This window comes from Rhinoraja longicauda, chromosome 3 (genome assembly GCF_053455715.1).
Source record: "Rhinoraja longicauda isolate Sanriku21f chromosome 3, sRhiLon1.1, whole genome shotgun sequence".
NCBI classification, from domain to species: domain Eukaryota; kingdom Metazoa; phylum Chordata; class Chondrichthyes; order Rajiformes; family Arhynchobatidae; genus Rhinoraja; species Rhinoraja longicauda.
In genome coordinates, this window is record NC_135955.1 from 75,753,945 (window position 1) to 75,781,342 (window position 27,398).

The 27,398-nt window shown below is 41.2% G+C and overlaps 1 protein-coding gene across 1 annotated transcript in view; it reads right to left on the reverse strand.

The window, feature by feature from the left end:
* Window positions 1-13,933: 13,933 nt before the first annotated feature.
* Window positions 13,934-27,398, reverse strand: part of lnpep (leucyl/cystinyl aminopeptidase) — a 77,045-nt gene continuing 63,580 nt past the window's right edge. Inside the window, exons 13-18 of the mRNA XM_078396455.1 lie at window positions 25,004-25,160; window positions 23,673-23,857; window positions 22,943-23,104; window positions 22,397-22,537; window positions 16,733-16,814; window positions 13,934-15,947 (exon numbers count right to left, since the gene is read on the reverse strand). Coding sequence (XP_078252581.1) covers window positions 15,783-15,947; window positions 16,733-16,814; window positions 22,397-22,537; window positions 22,943-23,104; window positions 23,673-23,857; window positions 25,004-25,160 — 892 coding nt within the window. The 3' untranslated portion in view covers window positions 13,934-15,782. The remainder of the gene's footprint in view (window positions 15,948-16,732; window positions 16,815-22,396; window positions 22,538-22,942; window positions 23,105-23,672; window positions 23,858-25,003; window positions 25,161-27,398) is intronic.

The following is a 27,398-nucleotide window of genomic DNA, read 5'->3' on the forward strand; positions in this document are numbered from 1 at the left end:
CCAGGAGGCGCCCCAGCCTGCTGGCTGCTTCCCTCTCTGTCCTCCAGGAGGCGCCCCAGCCTGCTGGCTGCTTCCCACTCTGTCCTCCAGGAGGCGCCCCAGCCTGCTGGCTGCTTCCCTCTCTGTCCTCCAGGAGGCGCCCCAGCCTGCTGGCTGCTTCCCTCTCTGTCCTCCAGGAGGCACCCCAGCCTGCTGGCTGCTTCCCTCTCTGTCCTCCAGGAGGCGCCCCAACCTGCTGGCTGCTTCCCTCTCTGTCCTCCAGGAGCCGCCCAAGCCTGCTGGCTGCTTCCCTCTCTGTCCTCCAGGAGGCGCCCCAGCCTGCTGGCTGCTTACCTCTCTCTCCCAGGAGCCGCCCCAGCCTGCTGGCTGCTTCCCTCTCTGTCCTCCAGGAGGCGCCCCAGCCTGCTGGCTGCTTCCCTCTCTGTCCTCCAGGAGGCGTCCCAGCCTGCTGGCTACTTCCCTCTCTGTCCTCCAGGAGGCGCCCCAGCCTGCTGGCTGCTTCCCTCTCTGTCTTCCAGGAGGCGCCCCAGCCTGCTGGCTGCTTCCCTCTCTGTCCTCCAGGAGGCGCCCCAGCCTGCTGGCTGCTTCCCTCTCTGTCCTCCAGGAGGCGCCCCAGCCTGCTGGCTGCTTCCCTCTCTTTCCTCCAGGAGGCGCCCCAGCCTGCTGGCTGCTTCCCTCTCTGTCCTCCAGGAGGCGCCCCAGCCTGCTGGCTGCTTCCCTCTCTGTCCTCCAGGAGGCGCCCCAGCCTGCTGGCTGCTTACCTCTCTCTCCCAGGAGGCGCCCCAGCCTGCTGGCTGCTTCCCTCTCTGTCCTCCAGGAGGCGCCCCAGCCTGCTGGCTGCTTCCCCCTCTCTCTCCCAGGAGTTACCCCACCCTGCTACTTGCCTCTCCCAGGGGGCGCCCCAGCCTGCTGGCTGCTTAGCTGGCTCTCTCAGGAGACTCCCAAGCCTGCTGGCTGCTTACCTCTCGCATGAGGCGCCCCAGCCTGCTGGCTGCTTACCTCTCCCAGAAGATGCCCGAGCCTGCTACTTGCCTCTCCCATGAGGCGCCCCAGCCTGCCAAGAGATGCCCGAGCCTGCTGGCTGCCTCTCTCAGGAGTCGGTTAATTCCCGGAATGGCGGGACTGTCATATGTTGAAAGACTGGGACTCCATCTGCCACTTCTCTGCCCATGCTATGAAACCTGCAACCTGCCCTCTTGATCCTGCCCCCACTGCCCTTCTGAAGGATGTCATTGCAATAGCCGGTCCCCGCATCCTCTCTATTATCAACAGTTCTCTGGCCACTGGCACTGTTCCAACCTGTTTCAAGCACACGGTGCTCCAGCCACTACTGAAAAAACCTAACCTAGACCCCACCTTGCCTAGCAACCACAGACCCATTTCCAAACTGCCATTCCTGTCAAAAGTCCTTGAAAAGGCAATTCTAAACCAATTAGTGCCCTACCTACACCAAAACACCATCCTGGAAAGTTTCCAGTCAGGTTTCAGAGCCCACCACGGCACAGAGTCTGCCTTGTTGAAGGTACACAACGACCTGCTTCTCGCCATCGACACCGGCGACTGTGCAATCCTGCTCCTTCTCGACCTCAGCACAGCGTTCGATACAGTGGACCACACCATCCTTATTGACCATCTCCGGTACGCGGTTGGCATTGATGGCACTGCCCTGAGCTGGTTCGTTTCCTACCTCAAAGATAGGAGTTTCGCCATCAACATAGGCAGTTATTCCTCTTCTCCAGCTAGCCTCTCCTGCGGAGTTCCACAAGGCTCCATCCTAGGCCCCATTCTCTTCTCTCTATACATGCTCCCCCTTGGCCAAATCATTCAAAGGCACGGCATTTCTTTCCACTGCTATGCCGATGACACTCAGCTTTACCTCCCCCTGAAACCCAACAACCAGTCAAATTTAAACAGCCTCTTACACTGCCTTGAGGACATAAAATGTTGGATGGCACAGAACTTCCTCCAATTAAACGAGAGCAAGTCTGAGGTCATCCTATTCGGCCCCCCCGACTCCATCAAATCGATAACAGGCAGTCTTGGAAGCCTATCCTGCCTAGTCAAACCGCATGTCAAAAACCTCGGCGTGATATTTGACTCTGCATTAAAATTTGACAAGCAAGTCAACGCTGTGGTAAAAGCCAGCTTCTTCCAACTTCGTACCATAGCTAAAATCAAACCTTTCCTCCAATTCGACGACACTGAAAAAATCATTCACGCTTTCATTTCCTCCCTATACACTGGGATCAGCCAATCTTCCCTGTCCCGCCTGCAGCTGGTCCAAAACGCCGCAGTGAGACTCCTGACGGGTACCCGTAAAAGGGACCACATCACGCCGATTCTGGCCTCTCTCCACTGGCTCCCTGTATGGTACAGAATCAACTTCAAGCTCCTCCTATTCACATATAAAGCCCTAAATGGACATTCCCCCCCCCTACATCAAAAATCTTCTAACCCACCTCTCTAACTCCAGGTCCCTCAGGTCGGCCGACTTGGGGCTACTCACTATCCCGCGGTCTAGGCTTAAGCTCAGGGGTGACCGCGCTTTTGCGGTTGCAGCTCCTAGACTGTGGAACAGCATCCCTCTCCCCATCAGAACTGCCCCCTCCATCGACTCCTTTAAGTCCAGGCTCAAAACCTATTTCTACTCCCTAGCGTTTGAGGCTCATTGAAGAGGCGCTGTGAACTGTTTTGTATGTGCTGTTATGTTTGTGTGCTACTGTATGTTTCATTTTTTTCCTTAGTACCTAATCAGATGTACAGCACTTTGGTCAACGTGGGTTGTTTTTAAATGTGCTATACAAATAAAATTGACTTGACTTGACTTGACACTCTCCCAACCTGTCAAAGTCCTTCTGCATAGTCCTTGCTTTCTCGACACTACCTGCCTCTCCACCTATTTTCATATCATCCGCAAACTTTGCCAAGAAAGCATTCAATCCCCTCGTTCAAATCATTAATACACCGCCATAATGAATACTCCGCCAATCAGTCATGGCTGATCTATCCCTTCTTCCTAACCCCATTCTCCTGCCTTCTCCATAACCTCTGGCACCTGTATGAATCCGTACGAAGTTCAGAAGACGCCAGCTAGTATCAGTTGTCAACATATTCATTGTCCTTACCTTGACACATGCGGCACTCAGAAGCCGCCAGCTGGTATTTGTCAGTAACACCTTCACTGTCATTATCTTTGTATCCTGTTTCACGCACAACTGAGAAGTTGCAATCTTGTGTCAGTTATTAACATATTAACTATCCTTTCCTCTGTACTCCGTGGCTTACGGAACCAAGAAGTCACAACTTTTGTATAATGTAAGAGTAAAGTATAGATCCTGTAATTAACACATCTATCTACCTCACCTTTGTACTTGCTCCGTTGTCATATTTTTGGTGTATAAATGCCCTGATGTGCCGACTAACTTTGGAGTTGCGATCGCAGCCTTTGAATGAGACACTTCTCCCCTTGTGCAATTAAAATAAACCTACTGTTGATGGTTAATGATTTGAGTCCTTAAATCTTATTACGGATTGCGACTTCGACAATATATTGTTTCAAGAAATCCTCTTGGATACGCCTAACAAATTCTGTCCCATCTAAGCCTTTGGCACTGAGCAAAACCCAGTCAATATTGGGGAAATTAAAACTTACCTACTAATACAACTGTGTTGTTTTGACATCTATTGGTAATTGTCTACATATCTGTTCCTCTATCTCTGCTTGCTATTGGAGGGGGGGGGGGGGGGGTGTGGGGGGCTATAGTACAATCCCTTTGGAGTGATTACACCTTTCTGATTTTTAAGCTCTAACTCTTTTTAACCCTTCACTGCACAGATAAGCTTGTCTTGCTTCAATTATGCAAGGCCTTATTGAGACAGCATCTGGAGTGTTGTGTGAAGTTTGGTCCTCTTACCCAAAGGATATATTTACCATAAAAGGAATGCAGCAAAGGTTCACTAGACTAATTCCTGGAATGGTAGGATTGTTCTATGAGGAGAGATTGAGGCACCCACACCTGTTCACTAGAATGTAGAGAAATGAGAGATCACATTAAAGTATATAATATTAAGTACTAAACAGGCTGGATAGGGTGACCACGAACAAATGGTCAATGTCTCAGGATATGGGTAAGATATTTTTGGACAGTGATGAGAAGAAATTTCTTAACTCAGGAGGTAGTGAACCCGTTGAATCCTCTATCGCAGAATGCAGTGTAGATCAGGTTACTGAAAATACTTAAACAGTTAAATAGTTTTCGTAGATGCAAAAGACATGGAGAGCAATTGGGAAAATGGTATTGAGATAGATGATCGGCCATGCTCATATTGAATGTCGTTGTGGGCTCGAAGAAACAGATGGCCTCCTTCAATTTCCCATGATCTGTCACCCTCTTGGCCTGTTCCACCTGTTCCCAATTCAGGAATAATCATCACAGAGGAGAACTCAGAACTTCCAAGTACCGTGAAGAGCAATGCTCCCCAGCCATCTAACTGTAAGATGTACCATGAGCTGGTGGGGAACAAAGGTTTAGCTCGAAGGTGTAATCCCTGAATACAAAATGAGAAATTGCTTTGAAATGCTCTGAAATCTCAGTGAGCAATGCAGTAGTGTCTAAGAAAAGCGTGGTTTTTTTCTCAGTAAGTCGTTTATCTGCATAAATTTCATCAGAATATTCAGCGATTCTCAAATTAAAAGGCGGCCTTCCAGGATGCGCTCCACTTCTGCGGTTTCCACCGAACCGGAAAGGTTTCCAGAGCGACAGTGGTACCGCGTGTTGATTTTAATGATTTTAATCATGTATTGTCTTTCTGCCGATTGGATTGCACGCAACAAAAGCTTTTCGCTGTACCTCGCTCGGTACACCAGACAATAACCTAAACTGAACTCCTGGGACACCCAGCTCGGGCGTCTCCTGAGAAGCGAGGCAAGCAACCAGCAGGCTCGGGTGTCGCCTGAGAGAGGCAACCAGCAGGCTCGGGGGTCTCAATAGGCAATAGACAATAGGTGCAGGAGGAGGCCATTTGACCCTTCGAGCCAGCACCGCCATTCAATGTGATCATGGTTGATCATTCTCAATCAGTACCCCGTTCCTGCCTTCTCCCCATACCCCCTGACTCCGCTATCCTTAAGAGCTCTATCTAGCTCTCTCTTGAATGCATTCAGAGAATTGGCCTCCACTGCCTTCTGAGGCCGAGAATTCCACAGATTCACAACTCTCTGACTGAAAATGTTTTTCCTCATCTCAGTTCTAAATGGCCTACCCCTTACTCTTAAACTGTGGCCCCTTGTTCTGGACTCCCCCAACATTGGGAACATGTTTCCTGCCTCTAACGTGTCCAACCCCTTAATAATCTTATACGTTTCGATAAGATCTCCTCTCATCCTTCTAAATCCCAGTGTGTACAAACCTAGTCGCTCCAGTCTTTCAACATATGACAGTCCCACCATTCCAGGAATTAGAAACATAGAAACATAGAAAATAGGTGCAGGAGTAGGCCATTCGGCCCTTCGAGCCTGCACTGCCATTCAATATGATCATGGCTGATCATCCAACTGTGTATCCTGTACCTGACTTCTCTCCATACCCCCTGATCCCTTTAGCCACAAGGGCCACATCTAACTCCCTCTTAAATATAGCCAATGAACTGGCCTCAACTACCTTCTGTGCATGGAATTCCACAGATTCACCACTCTCTGTGTGAAAAAAAACGTTCTCATCTCGGTCCTAAAAGACTTCCCCCTTATCCTTAAACTGTGACCCCTTGTTCTGGACTTCCCCAACATCGGGAACAATCTTCCTGCATCTAGCCTGTCCAACCCCTTAAGAATTTTGTAAGTTTCTATAAGATCCCCACTCAATCTTCTAAATTCCAGCGAGTACAAGCCGAGTCTATCCAGTCTTTCTTCATATGAAAGTCCTGCCATCTCAGGAATCAATCTGGTGAACCTTCTCTGTACTCCCTCCATGGCAAGAATGTTTTTCCTCAGATTAGGAGACCAAAACTGTACACAATACTCCAGGTGTGGTCTCACCAATGCCCTGTACAACTGCAGCAGAACCTCCCTGCTCCTATACTCAAATCCCCTCGCTATGAATGCCAACATACCATTCGCTTTCTTCACTGCCTGCTGTACCTGCATGCCTACTTTCAATAACTGGTGTACCACGACACCCAGGTCTCGTTGCATCTCTCCTTTCCCTAATCGGCCACCATTCAGATAATAGTCTGCTTTCCTGTTCTTGCCACCAAAGTGGATAACCTCACATTTATCCACATCATACTGCATCTGCCATGCATTTGCCCACTCACCCAACCTATCCATGTCACCCTGCAGCCTCTTAGCATCCTCCTCACAGCTAACACTGCCCCCCAGCTTCGTGTCATCCGCAAACTTGGAGATGTTGCATTCAATTCCCTCGTCCAAATCATTAATATATATTGTAAATAGCTGGGGTCCCAGCACTGAGCCTTGCGGTACCCCACTAGTCACTGCCTGCCATTCTGAAAAGGACCCGTTTATTCCTACTCTTTGCTTCCTGTCTGCCAGCCAGTTCTCTATCCACATCAATACTGAACCCACAATACCGTGTGCTTTAAGTTTGCATACTATTCTCTTATGTGGGACCTTGTCGAAAGCCTTCTGAAAGTCCAGATATAAAACATCCACTGGTTCTCCCTTATCCACTCTACTAGTTACATCCTCGAAAAATTCTATAAGATTCGTCAGACATGATTTACCTTTCATAAATCCATGCTGACTTTGTCCAATGATTTCACCACTTTCCAAATGTGCTGCTATCCCATCTTTAATAACTGACTCTAGCATTTTCCCCACTACCGATGTTAGACTAACTGGTCTGTAATTCCCCGTTTTCTCTCTCCCTCCCTTTTTGAAAAGTGGGGTTACATTAGCTACCCTCCAATCCTCAGGAACTACTCCAGAATCTAAAGAGTTTTGAAAAATTATCACTAATGCATCCACTATTTCTGGGGCTACCTCCTTAAGCACTCTGGGATGCAGCCTATCTGGCCCTGGGGATTTATCGATCTTTAATCCATTCAATTTACCTAACACCACTTCCCGACTAACCTGGATTTTACTCAATTCCTCCATCTCATTTGACCCCCGGTCCCCTGCTATCTCCGGCAGATTATTTATGTCTTCTTTAGTGAAGACAGAACCAAAGTAGGCATTCAATTGGTCTGCCATGTCTTTGTTCCCCATGATCAATTCACCTGTTTCTGACTGCAAGGGACCTACATTTGTTTTAACTAATCTTTTTCTCTTCACATATCTATAAAAGCTTTTGCAGTCAGTTTTTATGTTCCCTGCCAGTTTTCTTTCATAATCTATTTTCCCTTTCCTAATTAAGCCCTTTGTCCTCCTCTGCTGGACTCTGAATTTCTCCCAGTCCTCTGGTAGGTTGCTTTTTCTTGCTAATTTGTATGCTTCATCTTTTGCTTTGATACTATCCCTAATTTCCCTTGTTAGCCACAGATGCACTACCTTCCCTGATTTATTCCTTTGCCAAACTGGGATGAACAATTGTTGTAGTTCATCCATGCGGTCTTTAAATGCCTTCCATTGCATATCCACCGTCAACCCTTTAAGGATCAATAGCCAGTCTATCTTGGCCAATTCACGTCTCATACCCTAGTAACCTAGTAAACCTATGCTGCAGGCCCTCAATAGCAAGAATATAGTATAGCAAAGTGTGGAGTCATGCATTTTGGTAGTAGGAATAAAGGCATAGATTATTTTCTAAATGGGGTGAGAATCCAGAAATAGGTGCAAAGGGACTCAGGAGTGCTGGTGCGGGATTCCCAAAAAGTTAATGTGCAAGTCGAATTGGTAGTAAAAAAAAAAAAAACTCAATGGTGGCATTTATCTCAAGAGGAGTTGTATACAAAATTAGGGATGCAAATGTTGAGGCTCTATAAGGCGCTGGTAAGGCCACATTTGGAATATTGTGAGCAATGTTGGGCACCATATCTGAGGACAAGTTGACTCTGGAGAGGTCCAGAGAAGGTTTACAAGAATGATCCCAGGAATGAGTAGGTTAACCTATGGTGAGCGTTTGTCGGCACTGAGCCTGTCTTCATTGTAGTTTAGAAGGATGAGGAGGGACCTCATTGAAACATACATAATAGTGAAAGACTTGGATAGAGTGGATGTGGAAAGGATGTTTCCACTAGTGGGAGAGTCTAGCCTCAGATTTAAAGGACGTCATTTTACGAAGGAGATGAGGAGAAATTTCTTTAGTCAGAGGATGGTGAATCTGTGGAATTCTTTACCACAGAAGGCTGTGGCAGCTGTCAGTGGATATTTTTGAGGCAGAGATAGATAGATTCTTGATTCGTACAGGTGTCAGAGGTTAAGGGGAGAAGGCAGGAGAATGGGGTTAGGAGGGAGTGATAGATCAGCCATGATTCAATGGTGTAGACTTGGGCTGAATGGCCTAATTCTACTACTATTCCTTATGACCTTATGAGTGGAGTTCAAAGGTCGTGACAATGGATGTGTTAATAGCAAGTCTGTGTGTATCGGAGGTATAATGGTAATGTCAGTGGATATGTTAAATAGCAAGTACTAGCTGGCATCTTGGTTTAATGTATTAATGTACACCTTCAACGGCTTTTGTGACTTCAACAAATGGATAGACCAACTGGAGAAGGGAACATAGAAAAATAGGTACAGGAGTAGGCCATTCGGCTGATCATCTAAAATCAGTACCCCGTTCCTGCTTTTTCCCCATATCCCTTGATTTCTTTAGCCCTAAGAGCTAAATCGAACTCTCTCTTGAAAGTATTCAGTGAATTGGCCTCCACTGCCTTCTGTGGCAGAGAATTCCACAGATTCACAACTCTCTAGGTGAAAAATGTTTTCCTCATCTCAGTCCTAAATGGCCTACCCCTTATTCTTAAACAGTGAGCCCTGGTTTTGGACTCTCCCAACATCGGGAACATTTTTCCTCCATCTAGCCTGTCCAATCCTTTAAGAATTTTATATGTTCGCTCCCTCCATATGTTTCTATAAGATCCCCTCTCATCCTTCTCAATTTCAATGAATACAAGCCCAGTTGACCCATTCTTTCATAATATATCATTCTCACCATCCCAGGAATTAACCTGGTGAACCTATGCTGCACTCCCTCAATAGCAATAATGTTCTTCCTCAAATTAGACCAAAATTGCACACAATACTCCAGGTAATGGTATCATCAGGGCCCTGTACAAATGCAGTAAGACCACCTTGCTCCGAAACTCAAATCATCTCGCAATAAAGGCCAACATGCCATTAGCTTTCTTCACTGCCTGCTGTATCTGCATGCTTACTTTCAGTGACTGATGTAAAAGCACACCCAGGTCTCGTTGCACCTCCCCATTTCCTAATTTGACACCATTCAGATAATAATCTGCCTTCCTATTCTTGACACCAAAGTGGATAACCTCACATTTATCCACATTATACTGCATCTGCCCACTCACCTAACCTATCCAAGTCACCCTGCAGCCTCAATAGACAATAGACAATAGGTGCAGGAGTAGGCCATTCAGCCCTTCGAGCCAGCACCGCCATTCAATGCGATCATGGCTGATCACTCTCAATCAGTACCCCGTTCCTGCCTTCTCCCCATACCCCCTCACTCCGCTATCCTTAAGAGCTCTATCCAGCTCTCTCTTGAAAGCATCCAACGAACTGGCCTCCACTGCCTTCTGAGGCAGAGAATTCCACACCTTCACCACTCTCTGACTGAAAAAGTTCTTCCTCATCTCCGTTCTAAATGGCCTACCCCTTATTCTTAAACTGTGGCCCCTTGTTCTGGACTCCCCCAACATTGGGAACATGTTTCCTGCCTCTAATGTGTCCAATCCCCTAATTATCTTATATGTTTTAATAAGATCCCCCCTCATCCATCTAAATTCCAGTGTATACAAGCCTAATTGCTCCAGCCTTTCAACATACGACAGTCCCGCCATTCCGGGAATTAACCTAGTGAACCTACGCTGCACGCCCTCAATAGCAAGAATATCCTTCCTCAAATTTGGAGACCAAAACTGCACACAGTACTCCAGGTGCGGTCTCACCATGGCCCGGTACTACTGTAGAAGGACCTCTTTGCTCCTATACTCAACTCCTCTTGTTATGAAGGCCAACATTCCATTGGCTTTCTTCACTGCCTGCTGTACCTGCATGCTTCCTTTCAGTGACTAATGCACTAGGACACCCAGATCTCGTTGAACATCCCCTCTTCCTAACTTGACACCATTCAGATAATAATCTGCCTTTCTATTCTTACTTCCAAAGTGAATAACCTCACACTTATCTACATTAAACTGCATCTGCCATGTATCCGCCCAATCACACAACCTGTCCAAGTCACCCTGCAGCCTTATTGCATCTTCCTCACAATTCACACTACCCCCCCAGCTTAGTATCATCTGCAAATTTGCTAATGGTACTTTTAATCCCTTCATCTAAGTCATTATCTCACACTGTCACCCAGCTTTGTGTCATCCGCAAACTTGGAGATGACACATTTAGTTCCCTTGTCTAAATCGTTAATATATATTGTAAATAACTGGATTCCCAGCACCGAGCCTTGCGGCAAGGCATTATGTTCGGAAATGAACCAGGCCAGGTGACTGGTGTTACAGAAGAAAAACATTTTAGGGATAATGATCACAAGGCCATGAGCTTTAAGATTGTTTTGAACAGGGAGAAGGTTGGAACTTTCGTTAAGATACTAAATTGGAATAAGACAAATTACAATGGTATGAGACAGAAATTTGGGAAGTTACACTGGGAGCAGTTACAATTGGGCAAGTTTACGTCTAACATGTGGGAGTCATTTAAAGGCCAGTTGATCAAAGTTCAGGACTGGCATGTTCCATTAAGGAAGAAGGATGAGGATAGCAAAGTAAATTTGCTCATGCAAGGTTTAAGAGGAATATAAAGGAAAGAACTAATGCAGGCAATTAAAAGGGCCAAAAGAGACCATAAACTGGCTTTTGTTAGTTCAATTAAATAAAATATCAATGCTTTCTATAGCTACATTAAAATCAAAGGGGTAACCAGGGACAAGGTAGGAGCATTTAAAGATAAAGGAGGGAATTGGTGCTTGGAGTCAGGGAATGTAGGTGAGGTGCTAAATGAGTACTTTGCATCCATTTTTACCAAGGAGAACCACATGGAGGACAGCAAGATTGGTGATGAGAAATACTAATATGTAGGGGCATTGCGAGATTAAAGTGGTGGTTTTGGGGCTATTGAACTGCATCAAGATGGATCAATCCCCAGGAGCTGATGGGATATATCCCAGATTATTGAGGGAGGCAAGAGAAGAGATTGTGGGAGCCTGGACAAAGATCTTTACGTCTTCTCATAGATCTGGAAAATAGCTCATGGTATTCCTTTATTTAAGGGAAGTAGAGAATATCCAGGGAATTATAAGCCAGTGATCCTCACATTAGTGATAGGGAAACTATTGGAGAGGATTCTTCGAGATATGATTTAATTCCATTAGGAAGAGAATGGATTAATTGGTGACAGTCAGCATTGTTCTGCCTGCAGCAGATCATGTTGTTTGAGGAGGTGACAAAGGTGACCGATCAGGGTACGATGGTGGATGTTTTCTACAAGGATTTTAATGAGGCATTTGATAAAGCCCCTCATGATAGGCTGATCCAGAGATGTGCAGGATTAACAATTACTTGGTCATATTGATGCAGGATTATTGCTAGAAGACAGATTGTGGTGGACAACATTCAGGCTAGAGGTCTGTGACCAGTGGTGTTCTGAAGGGATCAATGCTGTGACAATGTTTTCTTAACCAGAGGGTGGAGAGTGCCTGGAATGCACTTCCAAGGTGGTGGTGGAGACAGGAATGATATTGACTTTTGGAGCTAAGATAAGAGACTTTGGATAGGCACATGGATGTGCAGGGAATGGAGGGATATGGATTATGTGCAAGCAGATAAGAGTTGGGCCGGACATCATTTTGAGCAGAGAGTATGGATCTGTTCCTGTGCCGTATTGTTCTATACGCTAGGTTCTGTTGTTTGTGATATATGTTAAGGACTTGGACATAAATGTAGACAGGTTGGTAAATACGTTTGCAGAAGACAGAAAGATTGCTGGGGTCATGGACTGTGAGGCAGCTGTCAAAGTATTCAGCGGGATATTCTGTTTGTTACAGAAATTGGTGGAGAAATGGCTTAATCTAAGCAAATGTGAGATGTTGAATGCAAGGAGAAAATATACAATTAATGGCAAGACTCTTAACAGCATTGATGTACAGAGGGATTGTTGGGTCCATGTCTATAATTCCCCAAAAGTAGCAACACAAGTAGAGAGAGGTAAGGAAGGCATATGGTACGTTTCCTTTCATTGGTGGATGCAATAAGTACAAGAATTCCCAGGAAGTCACATTGCAGCTTTAAAGGACTTTGGTTAGTCCACATTTAAAGTATTGCATGCAGTTCTGGTCAGCTCATTATTGGAAGGATTTGTAGGCTTTGGAAAGGATGCAGAGGTTGGTTACCAGAATGATGCCCGGATTAGATACTAAGGATAGGTTGAACAGATTTGGATTGATTTCTCTAGAACACCAGAGATTGCAGGAGTACTGATAGAAATATATTATATAGCGAGAAGCAGAGAAATGATATAGTCAGAACCTTTCTCCCAGGATGGAAATATCAGATACAAGAGGGCATAGCTTGAAGGTGAGAGGGGCAAAGTGTGAAGCACAGATGCTGGACAATTTCTTTTTAAACAGAGGGTGGGGAGTGCATGGAATGCACTGTCATGGTGGTGGTGGAGACAGGTATGATAATGACTTTTCAGTTTAGTTTATTGTTACGTGTACTGAGGTACAGTGAAGAGCTTTTGTTGTATGCTAACCAGTCAGCAGAAAGACAATACATTACAATTGAACCATTCATAGTGTACAGATAGATGATTCGGGAATAACATTTAGTGCAAGATAAAGTCCAATCTAAGATTGTCCAAGGGTCACCAATGAGGTAGATAGTAGTTCATGTCTGCTTTCTAGTTGTGGGAGGATGATTCAGTCGTCTGACAACAGCTGAAAACAAACTGTTCCTGAATCTGGAGGTGTGCGTTTTCGCACTTCTATTCCTTTTGCCCAATGGGAGAGAGGAGAAGAGGGAGTGTTCAGCGTACGACACATCCATGATTATGTTGCAGGCTGAGGCAGCATGAGGTATAAATGGAGTAATTGGAGGGGAGGTTGGTTTGTGTGATGGTCTGGGCTGCATCCACATTTCGCTGCTACCTTTGGAGCTATGATAAGAGCCTTTCAGATTGACACATGGATATGCAGGGAATAGAGGGATATGGATTATGTGCAGGCAGGTAAGAGTTGGTCTGAGCATTATTTTAAGCAGAGTGAATGGCCTGTTCCTATGCTGTATTGTTCTATGTGCTATGTTTTGTCAAGAAATAATTCAGTATAATATGCACAATGTTATATTGTACAAATCCTGCTAAAATGTCATCATTAATATAATATCCAAAAAAGGTCATTTAAAAGTGTGCCTAAATGAGTAGGGACATCACTGTCATTAGTTTTTTTTAATGCTGTTAATGCTAAGATGTGCTCTAGTCCAAATTGTGACGTTTTGACGTTTAATTTAAAAAATCCAATGATATGAAACAATTTAAGTTAAGATGCAGATGTAGGATAACATAGAACTATTGTAAGATGATTGAAATGTAGTCGCAGTCGGCCGATGGGCCTGTTTCCCTGTTGTATCTTTCAATCAATCGCAAAAGTTTATAACCTGATACACAAACCAATTTCCTTTTTCTTTTAGAGATTCCATCAAATTATTTATTTTTCACCAAATGCAGTGTTTTGTATTACATGCTTTGTTTACCGTTCAGTAATAAGCACACAATTCCAAAACTTAAAAAAATTTATTAATCCGATTCTCAGAGGGTAGATAGTAATTTAAACATTTTGTCAACTTGTATTAGACCATAGTCCAGGTAAGTATTGTGCAATCATACAAGCTTGAAAAAATACAAACCAAACAGTTTAAATAGATATATAATGCTATGGATATTTTGAAACTTAAACGATATTTGTATTTCCATAATTCACATTTTTATTAAAACTAAAAATAATTTTTGGGCTTTCAAACTGCAGCACATTTTATTTGAAACCATTAAACTCTGATTTAAACATATAAATAACGAAGTATCACTTTACACCTGAGAGATAAGCACTGTCATTACTATTTTGGAGAGATGCTAATTACTTTTGCTTTTTTGCTTCCATTTACCTTGCATTCAAATATATAAAAGGTTTAACTTTTTATATATTTCTAGTTTTATCAATGAAACAGTGCTTATCTATTTCAAAAAAAAGAATAGTAATGGTCAATGCACACATTATTTGTGTTATGTTTGTGTACTTTTGTGGATTCGTTATTTGTAATCATTTAATCAAGTCCCCTAATTTTCCTCAAATAAATTGTTCAAAGCGTGATTCCAGGCATCATTTGCAACTAACCTGACTCGTCAGTTAACGCCCTACTTAGCATTTTTAATTTGCATCATTAGTGAGGCAAATACCTGAGGTTAATAAATGCATTATTACAAGAAAATACTTTTTTTTGCTTACGCTCCGAGATCACTGTTTGAACACCTCTGATATAATTGTTAAATCTGCATTGCATTTTTGACACAGGATTACCATCTATTAGAATATTGCAAGACATACTGATTTACAGTACAGAAATATCTTTTAAAATAATAGTCAAATTCTGATTGGTCTTGTACAATTCACAAACATTAATTGTAATTAAAACATCTATCAAATACATATATTGCTGTCAGTGAGATGCAGCGTTAATTCAGTTGAGCAATTCTTATGACTCGACAACTCAAGATAACAAAGCTTGGGTTATCACAGAATCTTAGAATACAGAGCTTTGTAAACGGAGCTTTGCAATTTTTCATAATATATAGTCTACAGCCTTTAATAATAAAAAATGTACATTCGGCAGCAATTACTCAAGGCAGGTGATGAAAAACTGAAAACCTACAAAAGCTAGGGACATGATTTGTAATGATATTTAAATTAAATTCTTAATTAATGGTATCCAATAAAATTTATTATTTTGGGGATCAGATTCCTTCAGTTTTGGTCTGTCAAAATAATAGTCTTGATAAAGGTAAAGTAATTGAAGATATATGGGTTCATATAGCTGGTATATCTCATGCAATACATCGAGTCCATCACACACTACATTTTTCTTTCGTAAAGATTATGCTTCACAGAGCAGTATCTCTCTATTTTGCAGTAGGTGTCACTGTTACAAAGATGGTTATTGACAACATGGTGTACAAGGAATTGTCCTATTATGTAAAAACCCTTTCGTGAAAAGCAAATAGTAAAATAATGCGAAAAATTAATAGCCAAGCTCAACATTCTGTCTTTAATTGTTGGAAAACATTTACCCAACCAAATCCACTCAAACTAAATGGTTAAAACCAGTAACTCAAAGATATTGTTTTGCTTATGAAAATGCTTTGTTTTGTAAAATACATTCACACATTACCAAATACCCATATGGTTTGTTCTGCAGCTTCCCCACAAATAAAATTAATATTCAATGACTGAACAAACCATAACAGTCGCCCTGAGCTAACGCCAACCCTCCAATAGTGCAAACTGAAGTCGCAAATGGCAATTGACTTCAACCTGCTTTAAACAGCTGCAATTTAGAATCACTTAACACATAGGTTATTTTAATTTACTGAAAACTAAGAAAAAAATCTGTAGCTGCTTTTCCAGATTTTTCAAATTTTTCTCCATCCATTGAATGTTCAAATGAATCATCTCCAGTGCCTCTTGGACTGACCTGAGCTGAGAACTTTTGTCTGTCAGTGAATCAAAAAATGTTTGCACCTGTGATCAAAAATAAACCACGGTTAGTTTAAATTAGAAAAAAAAGGAACAAAATTTATATTTCTTGATTAGATTGCATGATTTTCATTCGTGGCTATACAAAACATTCACCTCTGCTTGCACCCGTTTTATTTAGAAAATGTAGAAATTCATTGGATAATCTGCTTAGTTTCACAAAGTATACATAACTTTAGAGATGACAAAATTGAGTCAGAGATAGACAATAGATGCAGGAGTAGGCCATTCGGCCCTTCGAGCCAGCACCGCCATTCAATGTGATCAGGGCTGATCATTCACAATCAGTACCCCGTTCCTGCCTTTTCCGCATGGAGGTAGATGGGTGGAAAGAAATATGGTTCAAACACATGCAGACTTCAGCACTCCATTTTTAGCTTGTGTTTAAAATCTTTTTTCAAATGTCCTGGATTGACCATAAAGATTGTTTTTTGGTCTGAAATATATTCCGTTTGTTTCTGATTCAATGTCACAAAGAAGTTTTTAAAACCCCGACTGTTTTGCATTGTATAAATTGATATTTTGTTGCAACTGTGTAAGCGTGCAAAAAAACATTGACTTTACATTTATTCTTCTTGGCAAATTTTTCTGGCAGCTAAATACTGAATCATAAAATAAAAATTAACATTTTCAAATTCAATAAATGAACTAGTCAGTTTGTTATTAGATACATTTGTTACTAAATCCACTCAAAGCATGCCAGTGAATGTGCCATACATCTAAAAGATTATATTGTGTATTAATTTTCTCACAATCAAAACATAACTAACCTCAAGCAGGTGGGTCTTTGTTGAAAATTGTGATGTTGTTTCAGTGATAATGGTTTGAATAGAATATGATCCAAGATGAAACCTAATAACAGAGTTTGAGAGATTAAATATTTTCATGTACTGAACTTTACATGGTTTCCAATTAGAATAAGGTAATTTAAAATGGTATTTAAATATAATAGCATTTGTATCAACATCTTTAACATTAAATAAAATTCTAAAGTACCAACCAGAGTTACAAGTAAATAAATAAATGTTGAAAGAGGGACAAAAAGCTTGAGAAACGTTTTATGTGGTGAGACATCTAAACGTGCAGGTATGTAGGTTAATTGGCTTCTGTAAATCGTCCCTAGTGTGTAGCATGCAAAACTGGGATAACATAGAACCAGCATGTGGGTGACTATTGGTCGGTGCACACTCGGTGGGCCGAGAATCAGTTTCCGTGCTGTATCTCTAAAGTAAGATGGAAAAGTAGGAGCTGAACAGCCAAAAGTGGAGCGAAGGACAAAAAGATTCAAACCTGATCAGTCAGGGCAGAGAAATCAGAAGGGAAGTGTGGGGAGCAAGTAGTAGAGTAAAGCATAACTCTTAATAAGATTAAATACAAGATTGTGTAATTGTTGAGAGATCAGCATTTAATATTTGTCAGTGAGGAAATGGGAAATAGATGAGGAGCATATATGGTGAAGGATGGAATAGGAACAGTAAATAAGCAATGTCAATAGACAGAAAAGGACAAGAGGTGCAATCTGGAAGTGTCAAAAGAAAACAAAAACGCTTCAAGATTGGAAGTGATCCTGAGGACACTCCTGTTGATAAACCTGAAACATTAATTCTGTTGTGTAGGAAGGAACTGCAGATGCTGGTTTAAACTGAAGATAGACACAAAATACTGGAGTAACTCAGCAGGACAGGCAGCATCTCTGGAGAGAAGGAATGGGTGACGTTTCGGGTCGATGCCCTGTTCCTCTTTCCAGAGATGTGGCCGGATCTGCTGTTTCTAGAATTTTCTATTTTAATTTTTGATTTCCGGCATCTGCAATTTTTAAATTTTCATTTACTGAGGGGAAAATTAGTGCTTACTAGACCAAGTGGACCCGTTGGGCCCAAACCTCTCCTGCATTGGTGCAGCACCCTGTCCTCCCCCCTCTCCTCTCTCCTCAACTCCCCCCTCCCCTCTCCCTTCCCTTAAAATGTGAATAACTTTAAAAATAAGATCGATTTCAATAAAACTACTTGCATTATCACTAAAGTGACAATGGTGAGTAAGGTGGGGCTAAGTTGTCGCACTATTGTGTACCGTTTTGGCTGAAGTTCAGTCACAAACAAGATAACAAACGAGAGTTTTAGTATATAGATGTGAATGCTCATTACTCCTCTAAATGTGTTGTTTAAAGTTTTTAAAAAGAGGGAAATAAATACCCATGAATAATTTATCGCCAGAATGCTATTAAACCACAATGTTCTGTTAATGCAAGCTTTGAGAATTGTGTTCAAATATTCTATTCACCAGGCTTTGTATTTTGGATTTGATCAGTGAAAAGTACCTAATCCTTTCTTTCAATTTAAATTTGTGGAGGGAGGGGGCAGATCTGATTTTGTTTTGGCTGTTTATTTCTTTCTAATCATTTTAAGTCTATTTGGCATTTACCTGCAGAGCCGATGCACATGTTGGCAGTGCGTAAAATTGGTTTTGCAGAGATAAATGTTAAAATATCTAACACATCAATTTGTTACTCGATTATGTAGCAGTGATGTGACTGACAGTGAAGCAACAACAATAACTTTGGTAATCATTAAACTAGTCCACACCAACCAGTGATCACCCCGTACATTAACACTATCCTGCACACTTGGGAGAGTTTATAATTTTACCAAAGCCAATTAAACTACAAACCTGTATGTCTTTGGAGTATGGGAGGATACAGGAGCACCCAAATGGTTACAGGGAGAACGTACAACTCCGTACAGACAGCATCTGTAGTCAGGATCAAACTCAGTTCATTGGCACTACCGCTACACCACTATGTTGCTCTCTTAATTGAAGAAGCTGCAGTTGAATACCAAACAAGCAGTTTGATAACAAGGCCATGAAAAGGTCAATCCCTGATCAGCGTGGAGAATGATGATTGGGTTAATGTATGATGGACGTTTGACAGTTCTGGGCCTGCACTTTCTGGAGTTTAGAAATGAGGGGGAATCTCATTGAAACTTACAGAATAATAAAAGGCCTGGATAGAGTGGATGTGGAGAGGATGTTTCCCTTAGTGGGAGAGTCTAGGATCAGAGGGCACAGCTTCAGTATAAAAGGACATATTGTATCTTTAGAGAGATGAGGGGGAATTTCTTTGCCAAGCTATGGAAAAGCTATGGAATTCATTGCCACAATTCATTGTTTCAGTATAAAAGGACATATTGTATCTTTAGAGAGATGAGGGGGAATTTCTTTGCCAAGCCTATGGAAAAGCTATGGAATTCATTGCCACAAGATGGCTGTGGAGGCCTAGTATTTGAGTATTTTTAAAGCAGAGATTGATAGGTTCTTGATTATTAAAGGTGTCAAAGGTTACTGAGAGAAGGCACAAGAATGGAGTTCTGAGGGAAAGATAAATTAGCCATGATTGAACAGTGGAGCAGACTTGAAGGGCCAAATGGTCTAATTCTGCTACTGTATCTTATAAACCTGTAGGTTGGTCTGAAAGGTCTGTTTTCACGCTGAATCACTGAGTGGTAAAATAGAGCCAGCTATGTGTCACGAATGTGAGTGAAGATACACACATGCATCTCTGAGAGCATTTGTGGCCAAATCACGAGTTGCTGACTTCAGTTTTAATTAAATCTATTGCAGGGAAAGGGTGGAGAGGAGGAGTTAAAATGGAATGGGATGTTACTTGTGTTTTTTCCTCCTCATACAATCTCACAGACTGGGATTTTAAACCAAAGACAATAAGGACACATCACAACCCCCTGTGATCAGACTGTTGGCTTGAGCAAGGCAGCTGTGGTAGTTTCCTGATGAGAAAAGTCCTCATAAGTTGAACTCCAGGTTCTAAATTAAGTTTTCGGGTATCAAAAGAAAATTGGGCCAGCTGTATAAATCATCTGAACCTGCACACTTTCCAACTTAATAGCACCTTTCCGACAACAGAGTGAACAAAAACTGAACAATATTCCCAGTGCACTTTCACTAACATCGTGTATAACTATAACATGACATTCCAGCTTCCTTAACTCTATTCCCTTACTCTATTCCCTAACTGACAAACGGCAATCTACTGAAGGCTTACTTGTACTGCTAGATCCTTCTGCTTTACCCAGGACGCCATCATTCACAGTGTAGGTCCTGTTCTAGTTCAACTCCCCAGAATGCAACAATTCACACTTTTCTGAATTAAACTCCATTTGCCATTCCTTAGCCCACTTACCCAGCAGACCAAGATCTACTATACCACCTATTTTAGTAACTTCTGCAAACGTACCAATCATGCCTTATACATTCTCATCCAAATCAAAGGTATGGATCTGTATGGTAGAGCTCTCCCTGGATCCAATGCGATCCAACCTTCCAGAGCAGCCTACCATGCAGAACCGTTTCATAGATCTTACTGAAGTCCATATCGACTAGGTCTACAGACCTTACCTCATCATCCTTCTCAGTTACTTCTTCAAAAATTCTCAAATTCGTGTGACTAAACAATACTGACTAATCAAGTTCTGAATTTCCAAATGAATGCACATCATATCCCCCAGAATCCACTCCAGTAACTTTCCTACCTCAGACATTGGGCTCCCTGTTCCATACTTCACATATTTTTCTTTGGAACACTTCTTAAATAGGGGCATAACATTAGCCACCCTGCAGACTTCCAGCACCTCACCCATGTCTAACAATACTTCATCTATCTCAACCAAGTTTCCTGTAATTTTTCCCAAGCTTCCCACAATGTCCTTGGATTTATCGACCTTCGTGTATCTTAGGACGGCCAGCACCTCTTCAACTCTAATACTCCAGGCATCTCCATTAAGTGACCCAAGTCTTCATTTCTTTCCCCATGGTAAAAAATAGGAGAAATATTCACTGAGGACTTTGCCCATCTCCACACATAGATGGTGGCTAATGGGTCCTATTCTTTCTCTAGTTATCCTTTCCCCCTTAATATACATCAATTATCTTTGGATTCTCCTTCATCATATCTATCAGTTATCTCATGGCCTCTTTTTTCCGTCCTGATTTCTTTCTTTAGTATGCTTCCCAATCACCTTTGCTCCTCCATGGTCACGGTTGATCCCAGCTGCCAATACATTTGATCTCAAATGCTTATTCATAACAATTGGAGCTGTTTCAGTAGTCTAAAGTTTACCACTACAAAGTCTAATTACAGTATCAACCACATGTATAAAGGCACCAAAGTAGAATGCCAGCTATCTTAAAATAGGATTTAATAGTTAACATTACTGCAGCATTCCACATTGAAAGGATTAATTAGCCAAAGTAGAAAACATTCCCTAAAATTTAATTTGTTATATGTCAAATGGGGACTTGTGAAATCTGATGACCAGAATAAATCATTTAATTATAATTCTTAAAGCTTTCATACGCTGTACGAGGACATTTTCGGTAACATATGCCCCAGTTACACCTCTTTCAGTTGAAAACATGGATCAGTTCTTGTTACATGTGCATTTGGGTTCATGCCTCCAACATTTTCTATGGTACATTGACAAATACATAATGTCATAAGGGGTAGGAGTAGAATTAAGCCAGTCAATCATGGTTGATCTATCTCTCCCTCCTAACCCCATTCTCCTGCCTTCTTCCCACAACCTCCGACACCTGTATTAATCAAATACCTTCCTACACCCATAGAAAACTAAAAAAAACCTCATGACTTTTGCTGCCAATTTCCACCTTGCTCTCACAATTACATGGTAAGTGTCTGAAACCCTTCCCATTCTGGCTATGTTTCACCATCTCAGGAGATGACTAGTCACTAACATTTTTTACAAGACCACAGACTCCCACTGTCATCTAAGCTAATAAATCATCTCATCCTACCTCCCATTTCCCCAGTTTTTTGTTTCATCACATTTGTTCCATTGATACGGCATTCTGCTCTAGTGCCTCTGAAATGTCCCTCCTCCTTCCTGAAACAATCATTCCTCTCTGCTGCAGTGAATGGAGCTCTCACCTGCATTTCTCATGTCTGTTCTCACTATTTCATGGACAGACTTCCCCTGCTACTTATCTTTCAACCCACCAGCCTTTGAATTGAACGCATAAACATTGGTGGTAGGAATACGCATGTCTCTTTAGAATTCATTCAGTAACCATGTTGAACAAACTTCACAATTAAGTAAGGAATTAATAACATGGAGGATTAAAAACAATGCCATGGCATGAAGTGAAAGTTGCACAGGTTAGAATATTAAAATGGCAACACACTTTACACAGAAATGTAATTATATTTTTCATTAATTAAAATACAGAATATAAAAACTAGTTTATAAAATTTCAGTGCTAAAGCATAAGCAAAAGTAATAGAAATATTTTCACAAATGGTTCACCTGACACTCTGTCGTGAATTAGATTTGCTGTCAATTTTATTATGGGCCAAAATATATATTAACCAGTAACAAAATAGAATATCAGCATTAAGAACCTACTTTTTAATCAGATCATCCCAATTTTCTTTAACAAAATCCCAAGCAAATAGATATCCAATTAGGCTCCTGCTAGAAGTAGAAAGTATAAAGGGCAGTTCCTGTGTCCTTATTTTGTCATAATTCAAGCTGCTGTACATCAACCTAAAAAATCAAGCAAAGATCACCTGCTCAATAGCTGCAAAGAAATACTTACAAAATAATCAATTCTTAAAATTAGTGAGGATTTGTCCAGAGATACATAGGCTGTTAACACCATTAAAACAATTAAGAATTCTATGTAAAGTTTCTCCTCTGGATCTAATTTGTTGGGTTATGTAATAATGTAATTAGCAATAATATAACCCGTCATGCATTTGACGATGATAAGATACATTAACTTAATAGGTACAAATCTTTTGTAAGAGTTGAAATATATTATAGATGGTGAGCATTTCTAAAGAAACAGAATAGAAAAGTGGAAATTAATGCACTATTACCACTTTGATTATGAACACCATCTTATTTCAATAAACTATTAGGCAGCATGAAAGTTAATGTTCGACAAACCAGATTAGATGCTGAACATTATTGGTTTTTGCCATGGCTGTAAGCATTTTGCTTTTGTCCGTCTCTGATTGCACTCGATTGTACATCTGGCATATGACTGTCCAGCCCTCAATGGTGCGTGCTCCAACAGTGAGGATCGTCGCAGTTAGATCAGACGGTAACCTGCAATAAAAAAGCTAAGCTGAGACAGATACTTTAGAAAGAACTTCGAAGACAGAACATGCAAAGGATACCTGTACTGGAAAGGCAAGTGAAATTTAGAGAAAATTTTAAAAGAAATGAGGCACAAATATTTTGCACTAATTGTACACTTATGGAATACACTTTCTATTTACTCCACAAAAAAGGTTAATGAAAGCATCAAAATAATGAGACCAGTTACCTAAACAAAGATATTAGAGTGTGAATTATACTATCCATCAATTTTCACTGTCGAGTCTGCAACTATTCAAGACAGGAACTTATCACTACATTCTCAATAACAATTAGGAAAAGGCAATGTATGTTGGTCATGCTAACAATAACAAAATCCTATGCACACTAATAATAAAAATACATTTAGATTATCTCAGAGATTTTGTTTTTAATGATCAGTTAAAATCATCTACATACATATGGAATATAATATTTATTTTTATGGTATTAAAAAAATTTCTCCAAGTATAATCAAGAGGAATTACTGGAGATACAAAGTAGATCCAATAGGCCTTGAGCTCACTCATCTACTTACACACTTAAATCTGTAGTATTCATCCACTTGGTAAATATAATATTTGCTCTCTGCACACATTTATCATAATTCAAATTGCATGCTGTAGCAAGAAGTTTGGAACGGAGATATCTCTCAGAGACTGATCCATTATTACTCCAGGTTTGTTGGTCAATCAAGCTTCCAAAAATGTTAAATATATATTTCTGTAATACAAACACAGTTTGGATTCAGTGCATAAAATGGATTCCACCATATAAATTACAATTACATTTCAGAATCATTCCAATCTGTTGCTGAACATAATGCAAAAGCTGCAACACAAATATTAGCACATCGTAATGCAGATGTACAAGTCATTGATGAGATCACACTTGGAGTACTATGTGGACTTCTGATCGACCAGCTACAGAAAGGATGCCAATATGTGGGAAATGGAGTGGAAGAGATTCATCAGGATGTTGCCTAAGCGTAAGGGCTTAAGTTGTAGGGGGAGATTGCAACCGGGGGAAACTTTATTGAAGTGTACAAGATCATGATGGATATGGATCAAGAGAATACTCAGTCTCTTTCCTCGGCTAGAGTATTCTAAAACTAGAGAGCATAGGCTTAAGGTGAGAGGAGAGAGATTCAAGAAGGACCTTGGGGCACCTTTTTCCTGTATCTTGAATGAGCTGCGAGAGGAAGCTGCAGAAGTGGATACAATTATTACCTTTAAAAAGACATTTGGACATGTGCATGGGTAGGAAGGATTTGGATGGCTCGTAGGTAAAATGGGACTAATGCAAAATGCAAACTTGGTCGGCATGGAAAAGGTGGCCAAAGGACCCATTGATGGATGTTAAGCAAAGAGCATGAGCTTGGCTAGAGTTTTGGGGATTGCTACCAGGGTGGGGGTTATGCCCCAAGGAAGCTGATACGTAAATAACTTAAAGGGGACCGCCTCCAAATTGGATTCCCATTGCCAGTTTTGGGCATGCTCAAGGAGATGCCTTTTAAAGCTCATACTTGCAGAATATTCAATGCTGATAAAATCTTAGTAGGCTTGCTTCAAATCAGATTGATCCATCTTCTAGCAATGCTCTGAATGTCCATTGCGCTATGAAAGATGTCATCATGCACACATTCAATGCGGAAATGGTGATATATTACATTATTGAATTTCTGAAGTACAGCCAACATAAATCAATTCCTCTCCAAAAGTGTAGCATTAACAAGTTTTGGGCAAGTACCCATTGTGTTTGCTGAAGCTTTGTATTAAATAGAATATTTAATTCCACAAACATATTGGATGATGGTATCCAGATACATGGTTATTTTAAAAAGATAATTATGGTAAAAACATCAGGCACCTTCATCAAATTGGCAACCGACAGATCCCCCCTCTTCTCGACAAGCATGTAGATATCATTGAGCTGCCGCAATGTTTCGATTATTGGCGCAGTGCTGGTTTCATTCTTTAAATAGCTGATCAAGTTCAGCACCTCCTTTATTGAGATTTTCCCTGCACTGAAGGATAATAAAATAAAACACATTAGTCTACAAAATACAAGAATATTTTAAAATTGCATAGTGGCACATTTATCAAATTTCACATTTTTCCTTATGACATTTGGCCTTTTGAATCTTTTCCAGATCTTGGACCACCTTCATCATTCCCACAACTATTTCCCTATTATTTACTCTCACTCACATGCCATCACATAAACCAACCTCCCATCCATAGACTCCATCTACACCTCACGCTCCCTCGGCAAGGCCAACAGCACAATCAAGGACAAATCTCCCCCTGGTCAGTCCTCTTCTCCCTTCCCCACCAGGCAAGAGGTACAGTAAAATACTAACAATAAATTAAAGTCTACAATCTCAATAGCACGAGAGCAGTCCTGACCTATCATTTACCTTACTGGAGACCTTCAAATTATAGTTAAGCAGACTTTATCTTGCACTAAACATTATACCCTTTGTCCTATATCTGTATTCTGTGGAAAACTTGATTGTAATATTGTATAGTCCTTTTGCTGACTGGATAGCAAGCAACGAATAAGCTTTTCACTGTTCCTCAGTACACGTGACAATAATAAACTAAACAGAATATGTGTAATGTATTTCTGTAAAATACTAATAAATTAAAGTCTTCAATCTCACCAGCTAGTGTACCGTTCTGACCTCCCATCTACCTCATTGAAGACCTTTGAACTCTCTTTAACAGACTTTATCTTGAACTATACCCTTTATCCTGTATGTACACTGTTGGAGGTTTGATTATAATCATGTATAGTCTTTTCATTGACTGGATAGCATGCAACTAAACGTTTTTCACTGCACCTCAGTACATGTGACAATAGTAAACTAAATTCCTGCCATCCACCTACACTTGGAGAAATTCATGGCATTATCAACATTGAATCTGGATGTCATGTAGGACCCTGTAGTGCCAAACTTGAATATGCAAGATCTGGGCAGCAGTAGATTGTGGACCTCCTGGTTCATCCAAGGCTTATAATTAAGGAACATTCAGATGATGTTGGGGCAGAGGGAGGTGGAAGGAGATGAAAACACATCTCTTCACACATTTATTTATGGTCAATAACAAATGTGGTGTTTTCATTCTGGTCCGTTACTAAGTCCTTGAACATCACCAAGTCTACCGACACTGAGCAAATTAAAGAATAATTTGTCTGCTTTCCTGTCCCACTCTGTGCAATCCTTACCACTGGAGCTGCATTCTTCTGTCACTGCCCATATGCAGGAAGAAGGACAATAGCCAGGTCATCAGTTAGATATAGCTCATAGGGCTAATGGAAGCAAGGGATATGGGGAGAAAGCAGGAACAGGGTACTGATTTTGGACGATCAGCCATGATTATATTGAATGGCGGTGCTGACAGGGGCACAAAAAAATGGTTACATCACAGGCATGAACAAACAAATAAACAGACAATATAGACAATAGGTGCAGGAGTAGGCCATTTGGCCCGTCGAGCCAGCACCGCCATTCAATGTGATCATGGCTGATCATTCTCAATCAGTACCCCATTCCTGCCTTCTCCCCATACCCCCTGACCCCAAGAGAGTTTTATTAATATGTAGATAGATAACAAAAACTCAGTAGATTCAATGACATTTATGGAAAGAGGAACAATTCGAGTTTTTGTCTGAGATACTTCCTTAGAACTGGGAAGGAAAGAAACAAGTTATGAAAAGATGGTCGGAGTAGGAAGTTGGCTATTTATGACTGAAGATAATGGAACTGTCTTTACTTGGAGTGGTGAATATTTCTCATTATCTACGGCAGAGGATTGCAGAAGCTCAGTTATTAATTGCATTTGAAACAGATGGATAGATTTTTGGATATTAAATGAAAAGGATATGAGGAAGGGCAGGAAAATGGTGTTAAGTAGAAGATTAGCCATGTAGTACAGAGGAAGTTTGAGGAGGCCTTTTCCTGCTCCAATTCTTGTATCAAGATTGAGGTAGCTGTAGTGTCATGAATATTGAACAAACGTCACAATGCCTTTACAGGTCCCAACTGCAAGATTACTTTTATGTTCGCTGTAGTGAGAATAAACTATCTTTTTGAGGAAAGGTAGGTCAAACCAGTAAGTAGTACGCAACCACATGAGTAGCATAACTATCAATTACAATCCAACCAATGAGCAAGACAATTTGACAGATTTAATTATTTAAAAAAACAAATTAAGTTATGCTTTTAATTGCATTAATCAGTATTGGTTTATCTGAAGAA